Below are 25,963 nucleotides of genomic sequence, written 5' to 3' on the forward strand. Positions count from 1 at the left end.
TTATAATAAAGCAATAAAACAATTTATTATAAAGAAAGTAAATAATTTATTATAAATAAATTGTTAATAAAGTAATAAAAATATTTAATTAAGAGCATATGAAAGAACTGTTTTGGCTGTGTCTAAAACTATTCTAGGTATTTTGAAAACAGAAATAACCATGGATCATTGCTGGCAGTGTTAGCTGTCTTCTTCCAAATGCATGGAGTACATTTATGTTATGATTAATTTTTCATATTTTTTTTCCAATATTTTGCGAGTCAAGATTTGTTCACCTAAAGAAACACATACCTTGTAATGAGAAAACACATGTGGGCTCAGTGCAAATCTATATCATAAATATTGTTGTTCTGTTATTTTTGTTTTGCATTAATGAACTGTTACTTTTATCTATTATTAGTTTTGGTTTTGTTTTATCATTAAACATCACCGTGAAGGCAGAAATATCAAAACTCTTCTTTCCATGAATTTGTACTTGGGAATATGTACCTGACACATTTAGCATGCCAGTGGACATCAAAGAGTTTGCCTAGAGACTGTTTAGACTGCATGAACAGTCACATTGCAGCAGTAATGTCTTCAATGTGAGAAATATTTGTTACTTATTTTAGGAACAATTTCCGTGTCAACACTGCCATGACATTATGTGAGCAGAATTTGTGATTATGCCTATTTATCCTTGCTTACGTTTAAAAAGCAATGAAGTAAACAAAAGTTCTAACCTCCCATCTATAAATACCAAGTAGATACAGATTCAAACCTTACAGCTGTAAATAAATGGGAAAAGCTCTTCCCTGGAAAGTCAGGCTGAAGCCATTATGTTTGAAATTGAAGATACTAGGTCTAAACAATATCAAACTTGCTCTGCTTTGCCAACTTGATCTTTAAACAAGCTTGGGACAGAAGGATGCTGAAATTGCCATCTCTTATTTCCCTACAAATTTTGAATTTTGCAAATAGATACAAAATAACTCCAAGTGAAACATGATAGAGGCTAAATTGCATCACAATGTCCTCAGCCTAATTAAGAACTCAGTACTTCAGAAAGGATTGAGCAGAACAGCAGAGTAAAATTTACTGCTCTCTTGAGTCTAAAAAAGGAAATTCCTCAAAACCATAAGCTTTATGACAAATTACAGAACTTTATTTTTATTTTAAAATATTATTTTCATGACAGATTTGCAGAGATACTTTCTTCCTCTTGGTGGACTACGTTTTCAAGTTCAAAAGGTGAGATTACATTTTCCATGCACATTTAAGGTTATCCATCCATCGTTCAGGCAGAGCCTCCCATCACTGCAGGCATGATAAATTGCCAGCTCCCTTCTCTTATTGCAGTTTACTACATTGCCTCAAGCTCTTCCCCATTAGGGTATAGCACACAGTATTTTATTGATTTTTGGAAAGTAAACTTGGTGGCAAAGGCATGAATTTTCAGAGATGAGCGGCTCCACTCAAGTGTGAAATATCAGCTATAATTCACTCCTTTCCAGAAGTGGAAGAAATGCTGAGGCTGAGCTGGCAAGCAGGATATCCACACCCTGAGGTTAAACACTAACATGGAATTCTGACTCTGTTCCTGTCTCTACCTATGATCCTAATTTGAGATCTTCACTTCTCTGGACCTTATTTTTATGTTTATTATTTGGATGTGGAAAGGAGGGTGGAAGTGAAAGAGGAAGCAGAATTGAAGAGGGCACCACAAAGCCAATCTTTGTGTGCCTAAACTGGATAATGAGCATTGATCACAGCACTTTTGAAAACACATGTCTCAGTGAGGATTTGGTTAATTTGAAATATTCATAGTCATATTTTGCTGTTACCAGGCACACAGTGCCTGAAGCAAGATTAATACTGCAAATAACCTCAGAGACTACAACAATTTCTTACAACAATAATTTGTTAAAAATATAATCTTACAAAGATTACAACTATAATTTCCTTACAGAAATAAAGTTGGGAATGAGACAAATTTGTTCACTAAAAGAAGAAAGGAACCACTACAAGACAGTTGGAGTAAAACTTCTAATAACATATTTTACTTTACATTTCCATGCTATACAGGCTGGTTTTACTGCAGACTTTAGATAGTGCTTTATCATTACTGTTAGTGAAATAGTTGGTTTACCTAGCTTTGTTTGAAATACATGCTCTAAAAAAAAGGGGTATTTTTGAACTGCTTTGAGGGTCTACATAGATTTTTTTTTTTCCCCTCCTGCACTTGTTGGGTTTAATCCTGTAGATTGGTCAACTCAGAGCTCCTCAAATTGATGCAAAAGTGTTCAGGAACTGAAAAGTTGAGCTATTTAATTAGAGTACTTAATGGATAAGATTAAAATTTCCATGGCACTGAATGAAGCAATTACTACACTGGAATAATTTATTTTTTAATTTCTTTTCTGTAACCAGGACCAATGATTTTAACTGAAAACTAGTTGTAAATTAAAAAAAAAATGGGGAGAAGGAGCCAGATATAACTGCTGGCATGAGGCAGGCATGCTGAAGTGATCCTAGGAATGGTGGGGGAAAACAAAGACATATGGTTTCTGTGTCTCGGGAACTAATTATTGAGGCCCCTTTTCTTGTATTTTAACTAAGACGAATAATCAAAACCAGAGTTACTCCACAAAGATCTCCCCACTTACTATGTGTGGAATCATTGCAGAAAACCTCCTCAGAACATTCCATATACTCAGACAAGGAAGTGACTATTTCTTTAACTGTACAACAAAGTATGGCTGCAATACCGATTTTTGAGAAAACATTACTGCTGAATATTACACTAATGCATTTCTAAGTGAGAAGAGGGGGTCAAGATATGAGAAAAACACAAGTAGCATAGTTCTTCCCTGTGGGCCCATACAATGACTCTTCATCTTTTGTAATTTAGGTTTTCAGAAATCAAGGATAGCTCATTCTTGAATTACAATACACAGAACAGGATTCAATATCACAGCTGAATTGTCTTGTATGTTCATTTCTATAGAAGAACAATAAGGTATTACTAAGGACTTTGTTATTCATTGCTTCAGGGTTCAGTACTAAATCACTTCTTCCAGCACTCTCCCTGCTCACTGACAACCCATGTTACTTCTAATTGAATTTTTGAAATTGGTTATTCATAAACCAAGAATATCTCAGTTCTGTGTCAGTAATAAGATGAGATGCAAAGAGCTCTTTGATAAATGGTCTCAATGATCTTAAAGTTTTTTTCCTACCTAAAAAATTCTATGATCCTATACTGTCTTGTACCTCCCATTACAAAACTGTGTAATGGGCATCAAATTAACATCATATTAAGCTGTATCTTTCAGCAAGTCCTTTTATGATAGACTTTGTGGTATTATACAGAAATGAAAAATTGATAAAGCAATTGTTTATTCTCCTTGGACTTAAACATGTGCAGGAATCATCACTGGCAATTTCTGCTACTGTAGGTCAAGATGACTCAGAAAAAACAGAGCAAACAGTTTTTGTTCAGGACTTTGATTATTTACAGCAGAAAGTAGGTTTGTTGCACCAGCAAACCATAAAAAACTACAAAATGGTGCAGGTCCACTATATGGGATTAGAATTAAAAATCACTTTCATGTGAATTAAGACTCTGAAATAGAATAGGTATAATAATAAGATACTTCACATAGGTACACAAATCATCTTCACATGCAATGAGAACAACTACTTTCAAAACCTCATTGACTTTACTGAGAGTGCTGGTGAAAAATACCTTTACCATATTTTGCTTGAAATTTCTTTCAGAAAATTTCTTTCAGTATATATAGCAAGGTATTTTTACTTAATATTTAATTCTTCGCAGTCCTCCCACCCAGATCTGATGGCAACACGCCTGTCTGGGACACACAAACATTTCAGCTGCTTGGCTCTGGGGAGCTGGAGGCAGCGTGTGAGGCAGAGCATGGTGCACCTGGCTGCCCTCCATGGCTACAGGAAAACCACTAAGGAGTAGGAATCCTACTTCCCCCATCTGCCACGGATCAGCAGCTCTGGAGAGCACCTCTGAAATAGCCAGGCTGTAAGTAACAACAGTAAATAAAATGTGCTAGGGTCAATTTTCTCTCCCTGTGGTCTTAGCGCACAACCAAATAGCAAAGCTCTCTCCTCACAGAACATAGGGACCCCTTTCCAGATTGTCCCAGGTCTGTGCCACCTCAGAGCTGTGTCCAAACACTGCATGAGAGGTGCTGCTCAGCATAGACAAAAGCTGTGCCAGGGCCATGTTCACAAAGAAGCAGCATGGACAGGTAAGTGCCCATGAGAAGCCCCGGCCCTACCTGGTTTGCAGGAGAGGTAAAGCCAAAGCCTACAAGCTAAGTGAAGATCACAGCTACTATCCAGAGGGGCTAGGAGTGACAAGGATCAAAACAGCATGCACAAGTGACCTGACTATGTGTATGCCCTGGGATTTTTACATTTTCAACCACCAAAGCCTGCTGGTAGTGCAGCTTGGACAGTACACTTACAGATGCACATGTTTCTCCCAAATTAGGGCATAAATAATTTCTGAAAAACCTTGAAAATTCTTCTAAATTTTGTTTCCCGCATTAAGTCACATTAAGATTTTCATAAACTCTGTTGGAACACACATCTACCTCTCCTCAGCAACAGTCTATGATAGATCACATACATCCATTTTTAGACATCAAAATGACATGTACAAAAAAGTTCAAAGCAGGGAAAAAATTGGATACTGATCACTGATACCATATACAAAGAAAAATGTGGCCCATTCTTCTTTACCTAGCAAATCATTTGCTAGGGAAAGAAAGTGGCTTTATTAGCTAAAGCAGACCTGCTGCAACCCCTGCAAAACATAACTTTCCAATTGCTGACACTCCACAGCCTCCTGTTTGGTGTGAGCACTGCCTGGGTTTCAGTGACTACATGTGCAAGACACAAAGTCGCAGCCACGTACCACAGTTGTCTTCGTCAGCCCGATTGCCACAGTCATCCTCACCATTACAGTGCAGCTGCTGGGGCAAACACTTTGTGATATTGCCACATGGAAAGTAGCCCAGGGGGCACCTGGTGCCAGCTCCAGAAACATGATCTTCCAAAGAGTCACAGGTGACTAAATGGGAACAGAAAAAAATGTTTGTTTTATGATGTGTTTAAAAGTATCTGATATTATGCCTCTGTAAGTACTAATTTACATTTGAATGTGAATATCAAGCAACAGAAATGTATTAATTCATTGGACATGAAATTAAAACAGTATATTAAGTACTTGTTAAACTTGGCAAAAAATATTTTATATTGTTAGCTAATTAAAATTTCCTTTGATATAAAGCAAACAGGTAAATCTCAAACAGGTAATTCCTCCCTATTCTTCCTCAGAATAAGATCAAAATGTTAATTATACAAGACAAATTACCTAAAGGCCACAATTTTAAAGGATTGTTTCACTATTTATAATAACAATATACCAGATAAGCTATAGGTATCTCTGCCTATGGAAGGGTGGTTGGAGCTAGATGATCTTTAGGGTCCCTTCCAACCCAAACCATTCTATGACATTAATTTGTGCTGAAACTTTAGACCCAGACAGATAAGCCCCTTTAAACAAAGTCAGATCTATATATGTTTGATTATATTCTAATTTTAAAGAAACTTGGTGTAAATGATCAAGGATCAAAGAACAAGGCAACTAGGATTAAATCTGCGACACAGTTTTGCTGAAAATTTATAAGACATCATGAAGGGGCCAATTATGAATCCTTCAGAAGATCTGTCAGTCTAATCAAAAAGCTGTGGTGCTATTGGTCAGAACATATCAATGTTAAATTTAGATACACAGATGCTGTTCTGCTGAGCCCATGCTTTCCAGGAAGGAACTTCAGAGAACACAGGGCTTCATTCATGCAGTGCTGAGGGGAAAGGCAGAGGGATGCTGATAAGGGACAGCCAGGGTGGCTGGAGGACTCTGCCTGTCCTCTGTTCTTCAGTTCTCTGTGCTGCAGCAGCTGCAATCATTCACATTTGCAGATGCATGATGACTTACCAGTCCCACCAGTGCACTTGAGGGACAAATTCTGCCATCACCATTTTTTTCCCCCAAGAAAATGTGATTTAACTACTGCTTCTGTGATGGATTGCAGGATGCCAAGTCAGATTTCTTGTTGTACAAGACCAACTTCTTCCCAAGAGCATACTATGGAGAGGGTTTAAAATTACACTAGAATTAAATTTATTCAGTCTACAGTATGCTGGAAATGGAGAAAAGCATCATCAGGACAGAATACAATTCAGTGTTCTTCATTTACAAAACTTCCCTAAACCTACCTAGTACCTTTCTGCAAGGGTCTGCTGACTTAATTTTTGAAGCACTTTCAAAAAGGAGTATCGCTTTCTTATTAGAGCTACCATTTGACCTAATGCATACTGTCACAAAAAAACCCAAAAATCAAATACAGATTTTATTGTAAATTTCATTGTGATCTTAGAGCACTTCAAATACTCTCTAAAAAAATTATTAACTGTGATGATTGTTCAGATAGAAAATAGAGCTTGTTCAGATAGAGCTTGTTCAGATAGAAAAACTGCTAATTCTGAAACATGCAACTATTTTTCCGGGCTATTTTCAAAGACAAAATATAAATCTTTCACAAAACTTCCCCAGATTAACAAGGAATGTTCTTGGACAACATCTGATTTTTTGCACACTCATTTTTCTCTTGTATTACGAGAAATCACCTGAAATTCAGTCAAGTATTTCAGATTCATAAAAAATCCCTTCCAGAAAAACTTCCTTCCAGTTAAGCCCTTGATAATGTTTACAGCTCTGAAAAATTGGAGTGTAAGAGCTGTAGCTGCAGAAAATGGAGATAAATATCCTCTATATGTACAGAATTATCCTTGCTGTCAGAAGCATCCTGAATAGAAAGTTGTATATTCCAGCTAACCACCACTGAATAATGCAGAAAAGTTGATTTCCTTTTATCCACAAGTATATAACCCATGTGATTACTCAAAGAACATCAGCTCCTTAAGGCTTTTATGTATAGGTACCAAAAGTATAGCTACATCCTAGTAAAAGGGTGAATTCACACTTGCACAAAAAAATAAAATTCACACTTTATCTTGTTTATCAATTTCTCTGCTGCTCTGTGCTTGTATTCATAACATTATGATTAACTTGTTCCACCCAAAAATAAGTAGCAAGAAAATCTTATGTAGGCATATTGTGTATGTGTACTACTTAGTGTCTTAAGTCTCTTTTTTTGCAAAAGGCTGAGCAAGAAACTGAGGCTCCCTTAAGTGTTACAATCTGAGTACCTACCATTGGTAAGAGACACCAGTATGGAAAAAAACCACCATAAATGAAAACATCCCAAACAGACTATCAAAAAACCTCTCGCATTTTATCAAGCTTTTATTTCTACATGCTAAAGACATATTTAGACTGATGTGAACCTTGTGCTTAAAGGGGCTGATCTCCATGCAGTTTAAATTTCAAATAAAGGATTTATCTTCTCACAGTACTATTCAATCATGCTGACTTTCACAGCATGTTCCAAAAATTATTATTAATTATTCAAATAATATTAATCCCTGAACTAATAATAATTTACTGTTTCATTTTAGAAATCTGTACTTTGCCACAAAGAATAAGACCCTCATGATGTTCAATGTTTTGAATTCTCTGTACATTTATAGCCTTGATGATATCTATTCTGAATCTCTGCATTATTCATTTGTGCTATGTTGGATTACCTTGGCATGTAAATATCTGCCTGGGAAAGGAGACAACACAGCTTCAAAACTCAACACTTCATCCCAGCTGTAAAATCAGTGAAAGCACTGGTCTTTGTCCACTGACTTGTTAACATCACTTTGTTTAGGCAAAAAAAGACAGAAGTTTGGACCCTGCTGATTGCAGGAGATTTGTGTATGGAAAAGCCCCCAGTTCTCTGGGGAAATATTTGGTAAAGCTGACAAAGGTAGACAGGACATAAGACAGTAAAAACTGTTGTAAAATTAGATAATGTTCAAGCAATTATCTTTTGGATTGAGGAAATTTAATTTTGGTCTTTTATGTGAGGAAAATGGACAAAGATAGCAGTGCAACAACGGCTATTAAAAATTATGGTTATTGTTCTGCAAATAAAGAATTTACTGACATTGGAGTTCACCATGATAAGATAATGATCTATCACTCCATCTTTGTGATGTGGTATTAAATTTTTTGGCTTTTCTACATTTGATTGATTTTTCCACTATTGAACCACTCTTCTCATATCTTGTTTGTCTTTTTTTTTTTAGCAGCTGAAAGATGAAAAGTGATAAACGCGTGACAGAGTTACTTATTAGAAGGTTTGCTTTTATAGATACCAAGTAAAGAAGCCTCTTCTTTGTATACCTCATAGAGAAAATCATCTCCTGACTTCCTGCGTCATAGAGATAATTGCACACATTTCAGCTATTCTGTACCAGAAAATTTCTTTTCATAATGTTAAACAAAAATATTAAAATATTTGCAATGTTCCAAGAACGAAGAGAAAATAAATAGGTGAGCTGGTATCAGTACAAACAGCAAAACCACAAAAAAACCTCATCCTGTCTCTTGTCTCAATATAGAAAAATGTTCAATTCAGCAGCATGTTCATGATAGTGCAAATTAAATATTTCTGGCTGTTGTATGTTTAGGGTCCCCTGCAATCCCCCAGATTTATCTCAAATTTTCAAAAAGCAAATGAGAATTCCTGTTGTGCACCTTTTAAGCTTGTCCAGACTGGCTGCTTTGAGATGCTTATTGCTATAAGACGTGTGCGGCAACGAAGAAAGTGGATAATTTTCCCTGCTTGTCTTTAAATATACAACTAAGTTAACTCTGCTTTCCTTTGCTAAAGGAATAAGCATGAGTTGGGTTGTCATCTAGTAAAGAGGATAAGGCTTTTTACTCTGTTGAACGGGCACAGAATCACTGGGGAAAGAACATGACAGCTCCTCTTTAAACAGTCATAAAATGAAATCGAAAGAAGGAACGCATTTGGGAAAGCCAAGAACAAGATGTTCCCAGGACACCACGGATTGGCTTCCAACTAAATTGATTAATTAGGCTTGCTAGTTTTGTGCATTTTTTGAAATACAGTGATTGGGTCACAAGTGCTCTTTGAGAAACCAAATAAGGCACATGTGCACAATAAGAACACAGACTTAACACTTGTAGGTTCCATAAAACAGGCGAGGATGTCTCCATAAAGGGAACAGTTCTGGGCTGGTGGGAGTGAGTCATGTGCACTAAAAGCAACCAAAGGCATTGCTCATTGCTTGGTACCCACTAGTCACACCAGTTTCAACTGTGCTGCATATAAGTTCAAATAAAGGCATATCAAATACCAGGAAAATATTTTTGTGTTTTCAAGAATTTGAATGACATGAAGTCCAGTGTCATGGATCCAAAATAATGACTCATAAATTCCATCAGCCAAATAAGCTAACTTGTTTTTTTCTCACTTTAAGTGAGTTAGCACTTCAAAAGGGTTGAGGAAATCCAATCGCTTTTTAAAAAGGCTCCTCAAGTGCCAGGAACCAAGGAGTGATTATGGAAGAATCCACACTGTATTTTTCTGATGGAGAATTATTTTACCTACAGAAGCCCAAGTTCTTCAAATGCACTCATGAAAAATGGGTGGCACTTTTCCAATCTTACATAATGTTTTTTAGTTGCTGTACTTCTAGACACAGTGGGAGATGGGCTGGAGAAACAGAAGACTGAAAATAGTCTTGCTTTGATACAGAATGTTTTGTTCTAATAAAACAAAAGCAACTCATAAAATATTGAAGTTAAAATTGATTTCACCTGTAATTTTTGTGCTAGCTTGAATAGCTCAAGCTGACAGTTGATTAAAAAATATCCCATCTTGTTGAATGGTATATTAAGGGCATGTGAAATGGCTTTAGAAAACCTTTAGCATAATGTAGAACAAATCTCATAGGCCCATTACCTTCATTTATAAAGATGAATCATTATAAAAAGATTATGAGTTTACAACTATGAATTACTTTAACTTACAAGATGTTTAATTAATTAACAAAGAATAGAGGTGACTAGTGACTGACCAGCTTTGATCAGATGCATTTGAATCACCAAAAAACAGAAAAGAAGATACAACTGGTTAAAATGGTATTTTTAAAAAATAATTTGTCTGAATTTGACCATTACAACAATATGTAGAAGTGAATGAAGAAATGGAGTTCATTCTTAGATTAATTTTCCTGGTTTTGTTCAGAATTTTCCGCTTCTTCCCACTAAACAAGGGATTTTTGAGTAATGTATTACTGAGACAAGGATGAAGTTAGTCCACTGTATTTCAGATAGAAAAAAAAAATTCATAATTTCATTTAACTCATTATAACTTTATTAGTGAGAATAGGGTTTTTTTTTCTCATGTAATTTTATAAAGACTCTCCTAAAATGTGTTTTTTTGGAGAAGCTTCCTAGTGATATCTGGGAAAATTTAACAGACATCTCATATTATTAAATGTCAATAAAACTAAAATTTAAACTGTCCATAAATAACATAATGAAAATAGATTCCAGTTTCATACAAGAACAAAACAGAGTTTATACACTTGTACTTTAGTGCTGTTAATATACACACACTTGGGGTAATATCTTGGGCAAAATTTGTATATCAAAATAGAACTTGGTCTAGTGGCAATAGATTCTTTGGCATTAATCCTTGAGACAAAGTGTTTATGGCTTAAAGGATTTAAATATCTGTCCAGGGCACTCACAGAAATGTAATTTAACTGTTATTACCACACTACCTTTTCTGTAATTTGCGCCTCCACTTTGGTTCCATAGTTGTCCAGCCCTGAAATCCATAACATTTTCTAAATGTACATATTGCATATGTATTATGTTTTTAATTTTAGGTTTGATTGGGTGCAAGTGACACAGTGTAATTTATTCAGAATGACAGATTCATTTCTAAAACACTAGCTTTTTTTTTTTTTATGTTTAGCTATTACTTTTGCAACCAGAAATACACTTTAAGTTTTATTGCATTACATTTATCTTTAGCAAACTATATTAGATGTCGCTCTAGGAATATGGAGTGCTTGAACCACACAACTATGTTTATATTTGCTTCCATTAAACAAAATACAGTGCAATGGATTTTAGCAAAAATGGTGCATATAGTATGACTCTTGCATGCCAATCTGGTAATTATCTTGGATTTTAATTTGATGAAGTACCTTCATATCTTGCTGTGGATTACACAATGCTTTCATTTCAGAAGCATTTTCCAAAGCAGAAAATTTGTGCTATCTTTTTTGAAAATATCACCTCCGATCTCACAACAACATCACTAGTTATCAGTTATGCCACAGATAATTCAGTCAAATTAATCCAGTTAGAGGGTTGGAAGATCCTTGTTGTCTAACTGCCAGATAAATCCACTCCAGGGCTGGAAACTGCCAGTAGAACAACTCAGACTGGTGACACGGCACATTGCCACAGGATTTGGCTTTTATACCTTTTCTTAATTTGTTGTTTTGTTCTGATTGCACAGAATAAAAAGATTTTGGTGTGCATAAAGAACTGAAAGGGATAATAGCTCTAAAAACCCCAATATGAAGTAAAATTAGCTCCATCCAAACTCTCCAGTTTTGTAGGGCTTTCCCAGAGGATGAGGGTTCAGCACAATATCTAACAAAACCACAAATTAATGAACAGAGCCATACCTTTCTATTGCTCCACTTCCCCTCGTCTTCCTCTCCCCAAATAAACAGAATTTAAATTATATCTGATTACAATTTCTGTTTAGAAACAAGTTCTAGTTCCATATTCTGACATGATTTCCCATAGAAAATACATCAAGGTAAGCTTTCGTTTGCCCCTGTGTTTTTTGCCTTAGTGTAACTCCTCAATTTCACAGATTTCTTCTTCAAAGCAGAGCAATATCTAGTTGAAGGCTGGCCATATGAAACACTGGGGTGTTGTTCAAGTGGTGTTAGGTATTGAATAGAAATGAAGGCACCAATCCAAATGTGTTAAATATGCTGTACTAATCAGTACCATCCCACCTGGAAGGCCTGGAAAGGGAAGAATTAACCATCAAAATAAAGGAAACTGCTCTCCCAGGAGTTAATTCTTTCTCACAATCACTATTGGGTGTGTTTGGCCTGGTTCTTTGAGCCCCAAAGAGAAAAGAAGTTTGTTGCAAGTAATGTTTTTCTTTTTTCCCCCATTTGAAACACAGCATTTATGAGGTAATGATTTGAACACATGTAATAAAAAAAAAACAATTAAAAAAGACCTCTGAAGCTTCATACCTGGAATGGCATTTTTTAAGTTTTGTAATCCTAGGGTAAATGGTTTCTTCTATTGCAGTGTTTGCCAGTTATCTTACAATTATTTTTGTATTTTATAACCTAGTAGTACATGAATGAAAGTTCCTTTTTTTTTTTTTTTTTTTTAAATCTGAGCAATCCAGTAACTGAAAATTTACTTTAGCCAGAAAATTAAGGACAGATGTTTATCAATCAATTAGTGTCTCAAGCAACAATCATTCACCTCATCCAGAATTCAGCATTCTGAATTTCAATACTTAAGGACAGTAGAGATTACTATAACGAAATTAATTTTGAGCTTGCTGCTTTGAGCAAGTTAATCCAGTCAGCCATGCATAAAGTAAGCAAAAGTGAAACACTGACTATGAAAACTAAATTATTTAAATTACAAACAACAGAAATTTGTAATATTTCTCTTAAGTTTCCATAAACAAAAGGCAGATTTAAGTGACTTCATGACACAATATCATATACAGGAGGAAGTTTGCCTACATGTGCATTCATGCATGGAAACAAAAAGAAATCCAGCAGATGAGATAGAAAATACTTGTAGCAAAGCCTTAAGAGAAAGCTGCAATGAGAAACGGGAATGAAATTAAAAAGGCAATGAACATGGAAATTACTTGGTGATATTCAGATTACAGGATTTTCTGAGAACACATTATTTTCAAAAGAACAGAGCAGCATTAACTTGTCCTCAAGACAGAAACAACCTAAAAGATCATAACCAATTGCCTAAATTTTCTTCTGTCAAAAAGGGCAAGCCTGTCTTCCATTCTTTCCTATGAAGTATCTACACTCTCACCCCCACCCCAAAACAGAAATTACAGCTAAGTTATGCAATTTATTCCAACTTTGGTATGTTCTTGGGATGGAGAAACAAACCCCACAAAATGTAGAATGAAGATATTGCAGTGCTGATGGTAGAAAAATAGTTTTGAGAACAGCCAGCCCAAACAGTCTGAGGAAAAGGACCTGAAGGGTGGCAGTGGGAGATCCTATTATCTCTTTATCTGTCTTCTTTTGCTCTCTAGTCTCCTATTTTGCTACAGAGGCACTAGAGCTAAGCAAGCTGGACATCAGCCGCAATTTCAGATTCCACTATCAATGTCAAGTAAGTCTTTAAAAAATAATCTCAGTTATTCTTTTTATAAAACTCCAGACAGAGAAAAAAAAAAAGTGTTTTGGGAGCCCTAACACTGTATGTGAAATATGAAATATAATCTTTTTTTTTTCTCTTTTTATTTTTTCTCCCTTTATTGCGGTTTTAGTAATGGCTAAAAGGATTGCAATAATAGTTCTTACAATGGAACTAAGCCAGCATAATTTGAAGTGAAGCTCTGAAGCATACTCAAGATTAATCTTGTAACAATGAAAATACATTATTTCTTGGTCAGCTGGAGACAGGACTCTGACATATTTTATTAATTCACATACCTTTTTTACGAAGAACTATTTATAACTATTAAGAATTTAAATTGAATATAGAACTACAAGTTAGATTTGGGAGGTGGTTGTGCCTTGTGCCCTACAAGATTCCACCCTCCTGAAGTATTATAAAATATGGAACCCTTTGCTCTGTTTTGAAGTAAAGTATTTTAGCAGATTTTAGCAAATCTGTTTTCTAAGATCTCACAGAACTATTTTGAGAAAAATCAGTTTGCAGAATGTGTTTAAATAAATGCATTATTGTTGGATTCTGACTCATGAATCTCTGCTTTGTTTTAAATATCACAAGTTTTCCATTCTCTGCTGTATTCTACTATGAGTACACATAACTCACCACTAAAAGTTTTGACACTCCAGTTAAGCACTTAAAACAGAAATTATCTCAGGTTAATAGGATTTCTGACCTTCGTGAAGTGAATAATGTCAGCTGGTTAAACCACAGAACTGGGGACCCATTTAGGCTGGAAAAAGCCTCTGAGATAATGCAATCCAGCTGATTGGACCCCGTGACCAGAGACATCTGACTTATTTCTTCTTTTGCATGTTGTATCAAAATGTGCATGCAGATTAAGAGCAATAGATCTTTAAATGATAACTTGCAGATTTTATGCATTTATTAATCTACATAAAGAAATATCCCATTAGCAGCACATATTTGGAAGTTTGGATATCCAAATCAGAAAATATAACAAGAAACAGCATTCAGAAGTGTGGCTCCCTTTTGGATGCACTTTGGCTAAGCAATATCTTTGTGTGGATTGCTGTGGATTTAACCTCCACATAGTTCCTCCTTCTCTTCATTTCATGCCACTTCATCTAACCTAAAAGAGGATGATGTCTGCTCCTGACACTGTTTTCTCATTGCCAGCAGTGAGAGCCTGCTCTGTGGAACCCATCTAGAAACCAAGAAACCAATCTAGCTGAATGTTTATGTGAAAGCAGTGAATGTGTAAATGAAAGATTTAAAAAGAAAAAATGAAAATTTAACCAAATAGTGATAGAACAGAAAGATGTACAAGGTGTTCTATTTTTGCCAAACCATTTTAAGAAAAAGAAAGACCTCCTGTGACATCTAAGTCTTAGGGGTGTAGAAAAACCAACTATTTAATACTTGTTTCTGATATGTTTTCGGAAAAAGTAGCAATTGGCCTGTACTCATTCTGCATGAATCTATACTGAAGAAAAAGCAGGATTTATAAATGCACATTTGCAGTGTTACTTGATTACTAGAAAAGAATTGACATCTGAAAACCAGTGTATATAATTTCTAGGTAAGACTACATAACTGTTGAATCATATGTTTTACATGGAATTGGAGTCCAAGAAATGAGGTCAAGAAGCATATTTTATGGTAGATGGGCCTTCTTGAATAAAATTTCTAAGAATGCACATTATCTTTGTCAACTGTATTGTTATTATGTACTCCAGACTAATCAAGATATTCAATCATGTGGCTTTTAAATTAATTAATTTAGTCCTTTTCTTCCCCATACACACAAATTTTGGCTTTAACTATGATGTGGGAAGTTTCATTAAGGGATGCTGCTCTTAGCCTATTCCAAAAAAGAGCTGATCTATTCCTATTTTTCTTTTTAATTGAAGCTTAAAAAAAAAAAAAAGAACAGCAAAAATATATTTCTAAGTTTAAAAATACCACTTTCACCCTTCCAAGCACTATGCCTTTTTCCCTATGTGGAGCATAATATTGACAATCAGGTCTGTGATAGGAAAAATCTCTTCTTCCAGGTCAAGCCAGTTATTTCTCCTGCAGAACAGAGGAGAAAGAGGTAATGCTCACCTGCTTTGACAGACTTGTGCATATCTTTGAGCATCAGTGACTGCACAGTCTCTCCCACTCCTACTGCAGTATTGACTTGCTCTTCTCTGGAGGAAACACTGACTTGACTGAGACAAACCATTTTGACCAAATAAAGCCTTAGGATTGATACAGAACAGATACAGAACAGCCATGTGGAACACCACGAACTGTGCTATAGGGCACTGGGTGATTTAACATCCTCTCTGGATAAGCTCTGCTAAGTCATCTCACATGCACAGATCCCTCAGGATGAGGGTCACTGCTGCTGGGCTCTTCTTCCCACTGCCTGCCCACCCTCACACCTGAACATGAATTCAGCCTGTCCTCCCAGGGCTGGATCTCCCCATCAGGCTACAGCTGATGGCTCCTGAGACTCCTTCAAACCCTTGTTTCCCCATCAGTCTTTCCTCCTGGTGTATTTGTCTTGCCCTGTCACACCAGCATGCTGGATCCCTCATGAGCATTGAGGGAGACACAGCAGGGAGTAAGCACAGGACTCTGCATTACTTCTTTGCTTATACACAGCCACTTTATGTGCAACATCTTTTATTAGCAACATATAGTCTACATCTGAATTCCAACTCGAGATCTTTATATTTCATACATTTCTGATAGCACACTTCACTATATTACACACACACATAACACACCACGCTATTTTATCTATGCTTTGATTAGTCTTCTAGTGTATTACTGGCATCTTGCTCTTTAGTCTACAGTTTAACCACTTAGAAGCGACAATATTAAATTCCTAATTGGTTCCTCATACTGCTACAATAATTAGACTTACTGCTTATAAGTCTTCAGAGATTACTTAGATTACAGTTTAGAATATAATATTGTTGCCCAGATGGGGAGCTGTATGCAAGGGTTTCTGCTAATTTGAGGTTTTAACTTTCTGAATCAGTCAGTTTCACAGACTACTTAGAGCACAGGTTTTACAGATGTCAGTGGCAGCCACGTAATGAACATTGCCATATCAGGATAATCAAACCAAAACCCCCAGGAAATCTGCTATATAATTATTATCCAGTTGTAAGTCTTTTAGAGCAAGAAATAGGAAAAGTTTTCTACAGCAGAGTTCTGTTGCTTTCATGAAATGGTCTTCATTTTGTAATCCCCAGCCTCATCCACATTTTTTAAATCTTCTACAGCAAATGAAGAAGGGATCACACATAATTCACCAAAATTTTTGATTAATCTTTTTAATGCAGGACACAAAACATGTGGTTTTGTAGAGTTATAATATGAAGAAAATTTAGTATGGGCACATAGCACAAATTGTGTCCTTTGCCTAAATTCCTAAGTATTGAGTTTACCATATTAATAACTTTCTCTGACATAGGTAACATTTACTATTAGAAGAGGAAATCAGTTTCCCTCCAGAATTTTGTAACAGGACACCATACTGCATCACTAGTTTAGCTCTTCAGCTCTCCAGACCTCTGTTTGTTGAGAGGGGAGAGTGATCTGACAGTGCTGATTACCAGTCTCTGAGCAGAGGTGCTGCTCTGGAGGAGACATTTTGAAAGAAGTCAATAAGTCACAGGACAATCTTGGGCTTTGTTCAGGCTTTGTAATACAGAGCTCACCCTACCAAGCACAGCTCCTTTTTCTGCTCAGGCTCATCTTTGCCTCACCCCAGTGGCTTCATTCCCATCCTTTCTTGTCTGATCACTACCTGCTTCCCATCATCTCATCCCCTTCTTTCTGTAAAGAATCCTGGTTCTGATCTCACCATCCTCTGGATTCATTCTTCAGATGCTCACTCGCCTCTCTCAGAACTCCCTCTCCTTCTTCTTTAATTAACTTTCTGTTCCCTGCTGGCTCCCTCTTTCACATCCCTGTCCTCAGTCTCCATTCTCCCAGACTAATAGTCCTCCTGATTTCCATTTCCCTTTCTAAGTAGCATTATTAGTCTTTTCCCTCAACTTGATTTTCCCATCTACCTGTCCCTTTTGTCTCTGCCTTCATCATCCTTTTCCAGTCCTTCCCAATACATTTTCACCTCCTCTGCCTTTCAGATACAATTGTTATGACTTCCTGATCCTCTCAGCTTCCTCTACCCCCTAGCCTTGCACAAGCCATTTCAAAGCCTGATTTGAAGGCTTCAAAGTCATGGCACTCAAGAGAAAATGCATGCTGAGATGACTGGTGACAGATCCTCTGAGCGTCACACTGGTCTCTAGCAGCAAGCAACATCTATTAGAAAAGGTTATTTTTACTTTAGTGCAACCAGGCTTGAGCAGCCTCATCAGCTCTAGTGGGATGGCCCATCAGAGGATTGTCTCTTAGGCACAGTGACATGGTAGAGTACTTAAAAGTACTGTTTAAGAAATGCTTTGCTTAATACAAGATTATCCAAATTGATCAGTGTAGGCAAAATAATGATTCCTCATATTCAGAAAAAAAATTTGATAAAGTTTTGCTTGTCTTCTTGTTCAAGGTCCACAGATTGCACATGAAATTTCAGAGCAAATGCTTCAAGTCTGCTAGAGTTGCTATCAACAGTCAATAAAGGTTTTCAACTTGGGTAGCTCCTGGGGCTATTAACAAAGTGGCCAAAACATTCTTGTCCAAGCGGCAGTTGCAGGATCTAACCTTCAAAGCTCCAGTTTACTGTTGTGTAGAATTTTCACTGCCTTCTAACTGATACTAGGGTAAATTTTCCTCAGGAAATCTAGCTTGCATCCCCAGTTTTCTATAAATATACTGATTTTCATGTTATACACATGTATATTCACAAGATGCACATTGTTCTTCTAAGTACAGGAAAGCCAGACAGATTAATGTCCAAGTTAAATGAAAGAAATAACCCAATATTATTATTACACAATGATTATTTGAGCTTGTGCAAAGGCTGAAGTAATTTCACTTTCCTATTTAGAAATCTGGAAGGAATCTTAAAATATGCTACAAACTATGTAAACAGGAGCACAATCATAAACTTGTAATTTTCTGAAGGATTCAGGCTTGTCTCTTTCCCACATTTAACAGAAAGCATTTGGTATAAAAGATCTTGGCCTTGAAAACAGCTGTCACCTGCATGAAGTACCAGAACAAGTAATGAGATTCAGATGGTTTAAAGAAAGTTGTCCTTGGAATTTTAATGTGAGGGTAAAGGATGGAAAAAATATGATGGGAGAACAGACTGAGGAGGCTAAAGGAGCTGGAGGTACAAGCATAAATAGGATTGGAAGCATCAGGTAGACACACAGAACATAAAGGGTTAAACTTGTAAGAGTTGTAATTGTTTTTCACAAGGAACCTGCCAAATCCCTTTTGGAACTCACTTTGAATACTGTTCACTACTAATGTTCTTCTGTTTTGCTTAATGATTGATAAATGGATTGTTTGAGATCCTGTCACTTAGCCAAGGTCCAGGAGGATAAAAAAGCTTTTGTCCCCAGAAAGCCAATCAAAGGGACTCTGGAGGCAGAACTGTGCCCTGCATGGTTGCAGCAGGTACAGCTGATTATTTTCCTAAGATGCAGCAGCAGCCAGTGCAATGCCAGCCACACACTGAAGTGACCTGCTCAAGCTTTGCAAGGGCAGTGACCCACCCAGGCAGAAGTTCATCCTGGCTACACATCCAGCACTGCCAGTTCCACAGCTGGAGTCTGAATTTACTTATCTCCATGTTATAATCACTGCTGTTGTGCTGACAAAAATCATGACAGAGATTTGTTTTCATAGAAAGCTTTGTTTTCATAGAAAGATTTACCTGGGATGTTGAATTCCACTTGGGAAGATAGCAGCTGGATTGCCTGAATGCATTTGATTACTTAGATTTCGGAGGGAAAAGCTTTTCATACACACACACACAAAAAAAAAAAAATTTAATGAAAGATCTCAGAGAAGAGAGTAAAAACAGTGATTGAATTTCAGCTGTTGAATTGAATGGATCCAGGTAAATCAAATGAGTAGCTTTTGTACAATACATACTCCTTATTTTACTTTTTAAAGAATTAGAAGGATCTGTGACTTTTTAGAAATAAAAAAAAAATACCAGCACTAAACATGAAAACCACAACAAAACGCAGCTGAACTTGCAGCAGTCCACAAAAAAAAAAAAAAAAAAAAAAAAAAAAAAAATCCAATTTCTAAGGACAGCTATCCTTACTCCAGGAATGTTTAATATCAGCTAGCCTAAAGGCTTGAGAAGAGCTGATGTCTATGGAGTAGATGAAATCAGCAGTTGTAGGTGTGGTTATAATTTGCATTACTGGCTAAAACTCTGAAAGGCAGTGAAGCTGTGAACAGTGCACTGAGCAAGGTGAGGAGATGTGACACTGAACAGGAACCAATTTTGGTGCAAAACAGAGCACTAACAGGTGCCAAAGACTTCAGGCACGAATGCATTTTAATCGATGAATTCACTCTTCGCTTTAACAAGGCTAGATGAGCCATGTGGTTTTCTCTTAAATATAATACACTATATATGATGTATAAACCTAAAAAGGTAATGGCCATCATAACTAGTAGGCTTGTAGTCATTCACAGTCCTCATCTGCCTGCAGTATGCTTTAATATATTCCAATATGTTTAATAAACTCCGTAGCAGAGATTAATTTAACAGCAGAAATTATAGCAACAATTTGCCTATATTTTATGAATGTTTCTATGTTTTAATGATTTGACATAGAAAACAGTAATGTGAAGGGCTTTGTTGAAAACACTTAGCCTTTATTCTGCATAACTGGTAGTACTACTTTAAATTTCGAATTATAGCTCATGGAAAATGCAGGTGCATATGAAACCAGACCTTGCTCACAGGTTTGATACTATGTCATTATTGTTGCTTTCTTAATTCCAAATGCATTAATATCACAGGTTTTTTTCATGCATACAGCTTGCAATTATATATTCCTCTAAACCAGACAGGAACTGCTTAGATTTTTTTCACTGATTTAACTGAGTTTTGCAACTAGAAAAATAGCTGTGTATGGAGCTCTATTTCCCAGACTCCTAGTGGGGGCAATACCCCTTACAAATCTTATCTTAAGCAGCATCCTACGAACACATTAACCCAAAATTATTTCATTTAAAAACAGGAAAGAGAACAAGCTGTTGAACATTACAAAAGAAGATGACAGAATTCAACATTTTGCTCTTATTATGTTAACAAAACTGTTCATATTATAAAGAGTAGCTATTTTCATCTACGCAATCAATGAAACACTACTTTAGTATTGACGTTGTGCAAGAGAAAGCAATTTATAATAATTACAACTCAAAAAAATGATTATAATTAGGAGTGTTCAACATATAGATCAGCATCAGCAGCTTCACAGGGACAGCTTTACCAAGTCATAAGAATCACTTACAAACAGGGTACTCAAATGAAATGAAGAAAACACAACTGAAGTAAGCAGTATGTCTGGTCTAACTCCCACCACACTGATTTGCATCTGAAGGGAAACTAAAATTGTATGTTATGTCTTGTATGTTAAACTGCCTATCATGCTAAAAATTCCCTTTACCTGAACACATTCTGCCCTCTGAGAACTACCTATTCTAGTAGCACTTGCACTGTATCACTTCAAACTACTGAACTGAGTCTAAAATTTGGATTTCATGACATCTGAGTTAAGTCAGTTCTGCAGGTATCTTCAATAAATATTTACAGCAAGTATTTATGCAATGTTTAAGCTCTCTCATTTTTAAATTTCAGCTTATAACTATTCATAGTAACACTCAAGGCATTAAGTGCAAAAAACATCTGATCCTGACATGTAGCTAGTAACCTTGAGAGACTGCATTACAGTTTGATTTTATTGAAAAATAATTGACATGAAGAAATGCAAAATAACACTGAGATATAATGCTTTTTAAAAGAAAGCCGCTCCTGAAGTTTATCAGCTGTCTGCTCTGCAATGTTCAAAACAAGAAAGGAAGCCAGGGACACTTACCCTTGGTACCAATAAGCAAGAACATGTAGAAGCAGCAGTTGGGTGTCATATCTGTCCTTCAGCGATTCAATGAGCAGAGTCAATGAATGTTGTCCTTCGGACTGCACACCAGCCGGGGAGCTGCACGTACAGCCTGCCTCTGAGAGCCTCAGCAGCGTGTGAGGAGAGCTCCCTTCTCTCCCTGCCTTCCTCCCTACTCGCCTTTGCTCCAGGTCTCCCTCTCCCCCCTCTCTGGCACACAGGCACATGAAAGTTTCCAGGATCCCACTGGCTCCTCGGGCTCTGCCTCACAGGCTGGGATCTGCTCTGTGGCAGCACAACTGGGCTGTGTGCATGGACACGGCTCTGCCCCAAGCAAGGCTGCTGCTGCTGCTGCACAAAACACAGCCAGGTCCCAAGAACTCTAATCAGTAGTCCAATCCTTTTTCCTTCTCTTTTTTTTTTTTTTTCTCTTCCTAAAATTGTAATGCTGCAAGAAGTCTGAGAAGCACAGTTTTATTTAGTCAAATCTGTTTGAAACCAAATGTTTTCTGTAGTTTAGATAAAACCTGGAGGTTTTTCAACTAAGGGGAAGTGAAATTTATAAATGCAGTCTCTTTGTAGCAATCCAGACACTCACTGAAATATAGAAATGTAATTTATTTCCAATATTAGCATGTATAACTACTTTTACACTCTTACCACTCTTCACGACAAATACTAAGGAAAACAATCTGAAAGATCAGAGGGGTGTTCAAAATCCATATTCTTCATGAGGAAAAGTTTTTTAGCAGATTTTTATCTTACTTGAATACTTTGAGACATTCCTATCCGGCCCTTGATTTTACTGTCATCAGCAGACCACGGTATTACCCATTATACAAACAGTCACAACACTTAAAATCTATTTTATGATGTGAAGTCCAACATTTTGCAGTACAGCAAGACATACTTCAAAACAAGTTGGTCAGTTGAGATGAACTCGAGAGAGGAGTTAAATTTTATGTGGACTCAAAGAGTTTCAGACTTCTAAGTATTTTTTCAAAAAAAACATCTTGTCAGGATGCCAATGGTCAGAAAGCGATAGTAACCTGTGAGCAGTTATGTCAGGTACTGAAGGAAAAGATCTTCTCTAAGGAAATATGTGCATACGAGAACACATCCATAAAATGGTGAATTTAGAAAATTAGAAAAAACATTTATCACAGTTGAAATCTAAGTCTACATTGTTGCTATGGCAAAATTGTCTACAAAATAGGCATTATGAACCGCCAGCCTCTTGATTTCTGATATAAAAGAATACAGAACAGAGAAGGGTTTACAAAAAGGTTGTTGTCTATGGAAACCTCAAGAAATACTTTGACATCTACTATAACAAACAGCACCAGTAATAAGCAATGTACAGGCAAAAATGGATCAAAAAGATTAGACAACCATAAAATACTTCTTTTATAAGGTAGGGACTAGCTTTTGAGCATATCAGTTAAGATCACACTTGCTTCAAACAACTGTTTAAGAGTTAATCTAACTCCTACATAATCTAGGGCTAATGTCTCTGCTGAAAACTCTTCCAAGGTGATAAAACAGAAGAAGAAACTGGACCAAGAAAGTGAATAAAAAGTGAAATATTCTTTCAACGAAAAGTAAAATAAAAGCTTTACCTCTTCAGTGCAGGGTGAGACAGAACTTACATTATAAATAAAGGAGTTTCTTCCATGCATAGTTTCTTCTGTAGCTTTCTGCTTCTGATCTAGTCATAATTACTTCAGATATGTAAGAACCATACATGTGTTTGGAATAGATCCTTTCACCTGATAATGTAATAAATCAAGCAAGCTGCTTCTTTAAAAAGCAGTCTGACCCACTACAAAAGTTGAAGATATTCTACCTCAGAGTAAACAGGGAAAACCCCCAAATGTGGTACATACCACTCACACATATTTTCTGAAGCTCAGCCCCAGTGGGAGTTGTCACTTTTCAGCCTTCCTCTTTTTCTAGGACCTTTAGCAAGATACTCCTTAATTTTGCTGCAAATAAACACTTTCTCTATGGAAAATCCACTGAGATCTTCCCTCTTCTAAACTTCTTGCACTTTCATAGTATCACAAACAGAAGCAGCAGCAGTTTCCAGCCCATTCTCTCAGCATAATTACATTTAAATCAAGAAGCTAGAGTTACAAACACACACATTGCTGAACTGTGGAATGCAGGGAGGAAAAGGAGGAGACACCAGCTTTTGAGAAGTAGTTTTGGCCTACCTTAGTTGAATGCGTTTTTGCTTCTTATTAGAAGAAACATGTCTGTGTATTAGAAAGGCAATAAGTATTTTCTTGCTGACTAAAATGTAGAAAGTTATGGCATGTTGGTGTTTAAGAACTCTTTTCAAGAAAACAATAGGATTTATAGACTAGTTCCTTACACAGCAAAGAAGTAAATTATCAGAATTGCATGTTTTTCAAACAGCTGGGAGAAGACATTAGACTTCATTGGGATAGTCAGTATTTCTTTTTATTTCTACTTACAGCAATTCTATAATTAAAATTCAGTCTAAAGCGTATCTAAACTGAAGGAACTTAATTGTCACATCTGTGGAGGAACAACCCCCTCCAAACATTCAACATGGTGCCAAACCACAAACTACCAGAATACATTAATGTCTCATTAAATGCACATAATTGCCACTTGCTATCAAGAAGAGTCACCTCATGTGTCTATGACAAAGTGTTCATAATCAAATTTTGAACTAAGAATTAAATAACTGCAATTATTAGACATTTCCAAATAAGTTGCTAGTGAAGTTCCAGCACCTTATAGTCTTTTTTCTATTGTTAACATTAGATGCTAGGTAGAAGGAACTTCACAAAAGTAATCATCACGCATCACCACTGTAATTTTCATTATTAAAAATAAAAAGGCACTAAGCTTTAAATCTGTTACAAAGGAAATAAGTTAAAATTCCTTTTCACCTCAAAGAAAAAAGGTTTACTTATCTGCAGGCTGCAGCTACTCCTTTGAAGGTTAACAAACACTGTACACCAAACAGGCACGATGCTACAACTGATAAGCTTCAAGTAGATGCAGTACAGGTAGGAGAAAAGTTGTATCTCTAAGTTTTAGCCTACATGAGGCAGATAGATTTAGCCAAAGCCTACCTGATGCCATGCTTATCCAAGGAGTGAGTAGTATGGATCTCAGTTATGCTTCTGCTCTTTCCTAATGCTGGAATTTTCCTTGGTTTAATTAGGAATGCTTTCAAAGATGCTTTATGTCATGACCCACAAAGACCCACAAGACAATTGCTATGCCAATAGTGGATTTATTACTAAGAGTTGCTCATTAGGCAAGGCAAATTTTCAGCTGAAAATGCTGACTAGATTGTCAGCTGTTTTGCTGTGTTTCTAGTGAAACACAAAAAAGTGCAGGATGAAGCACTGAAAGTAAAACCGGGCCCATGTTGCTATCTGCAGTCATGAAGATTATGTAGTTCATACTTAGAAATGACAGCCCCACAACTGACCCACTTGTTTTCTCAGCCATTTGATCACCAAAATCTAGGTTTTTTATTATAGCTTTGTGAGTAACGAATGTACAGATAAAGCTTCAGAACACAGCATTTAAAATCTAAATCCTTCATTATGTCCATCAATCCTACAATCCAAAAGATTTAGCTGTGAAAACAAACACAATTGGCTTAATTGTATTTAATTTACACTGCATTCAAAGCGCTGTCAGTGTACTTTGCAAACAGTACAACTGAGATTAAGACATTTGTATTTTACAGGACAACTTTTACCTTCAGAGCATATGTTCCTCATTTAACACCTACATCCAGGTTCCCTGAGTTCAGAGCAAAGCAAACTAAAGGACCTCTTAAGTGGTCTAAGCTCAGAAAGATAGAAAAGACCTCATTTACAGCAGCTCTTTCCAAACATTAAGCTGTACTACAGTACCTTTATCTATCTCTCTATCTCATACACTTGTGCCTCAAGCAGTACTGTAAAAATGGACTACTTTTTTTGTAAAGTACTACTCTTCCCATTTCACAATTACAGAGATTTAATAGGGTCTACCTCTCAAAACCTGAAGAGCCTGGAACACCCAACCTAATGGGCCAGGCTACCTGTGCAGGCACCTCCTGACTTCTCACTTCTCCAGACCCTTTTTATCAGCACAGCTGCAGCTAAGCTGGGATTACTGACACTTGCATTGGAGAAAGGGGAGAGATATTCATTCCTCTGTTAGAAAAACTGAGCTAGATATTCTCACCTGGAGGCTTTACTACAGGAGCAACACAAAAACCTTCTTTTTCAGTGGAAATGTATATCCACTGTGAGTCTTAAAACAGAAATCAGTTCTGCCAAGTTATTTTAAGCTAAAGGTATTGTACAAAATTTGGCTTTAGTGGCAGCTCCCAGCTGCAGGGTGATCACAACTCCCCTGCTAGGTCTCAGGCTGCAGCTACAGACGACAACACAGGCAATAA

The 25,963-nt window shown here is 36.6% G+C and overlaps 1 protein-coding gene across 3 annotated transcripts in view; it reads right to left on the minus strand.

Moving 5' to 3' along the window:
• The window catches only part of RXFP1 (relaxin family peptide receptor 1), a 48,806-nt gene extending 25,442 nt beyond the window's left edge, over positions 1 to 23,364 (minus strand). For 2 of the 3 annotated variants that reach the window (XM_072928444.1, XM_030271444.4), the window contains exons 1-2: positions 21,502 to 21,871; positions 4,934 to 5,089 (exon numbers count right to left, since the gene is read on the minus strand). In XM_072928444.1, the coding sequence (XP_072784545.1) occupies positions 4,934 to 5,089; positions 21,502 to 21,550 (205 nt within the window). In that variant the 5' untranslated portion in view covers positions 21,551 to 21,871. Of the gene's footprint in view, positions 1 to 4,933; positions 5,090 to 21,501; positions 21,872 to 23,171 lie in introns of those variants that run through there. The other variant, XM_072928445.1, reaches the window with a different exon arrangement.
• Positions 23,365 to 25,963: the final 2,599 nt, after the last annotated feature.

The sequence above is a fragment of the Taeniopygia guttata genome, chromosome 4 (assembly GCF_048771995.1).
Source record: "Taeniopygia guttata chromosome 4, bTaeGut7.mat, whole genome shotgun sequence".
In the NCBI taxonomy this organism is placed as follows: domain Eukaryota; kingdom Metazoa; phylum Chordata; class Aves; order Passeriformes; family Estrildidae; genus Taeniopygia; species Taeniopygia guttata.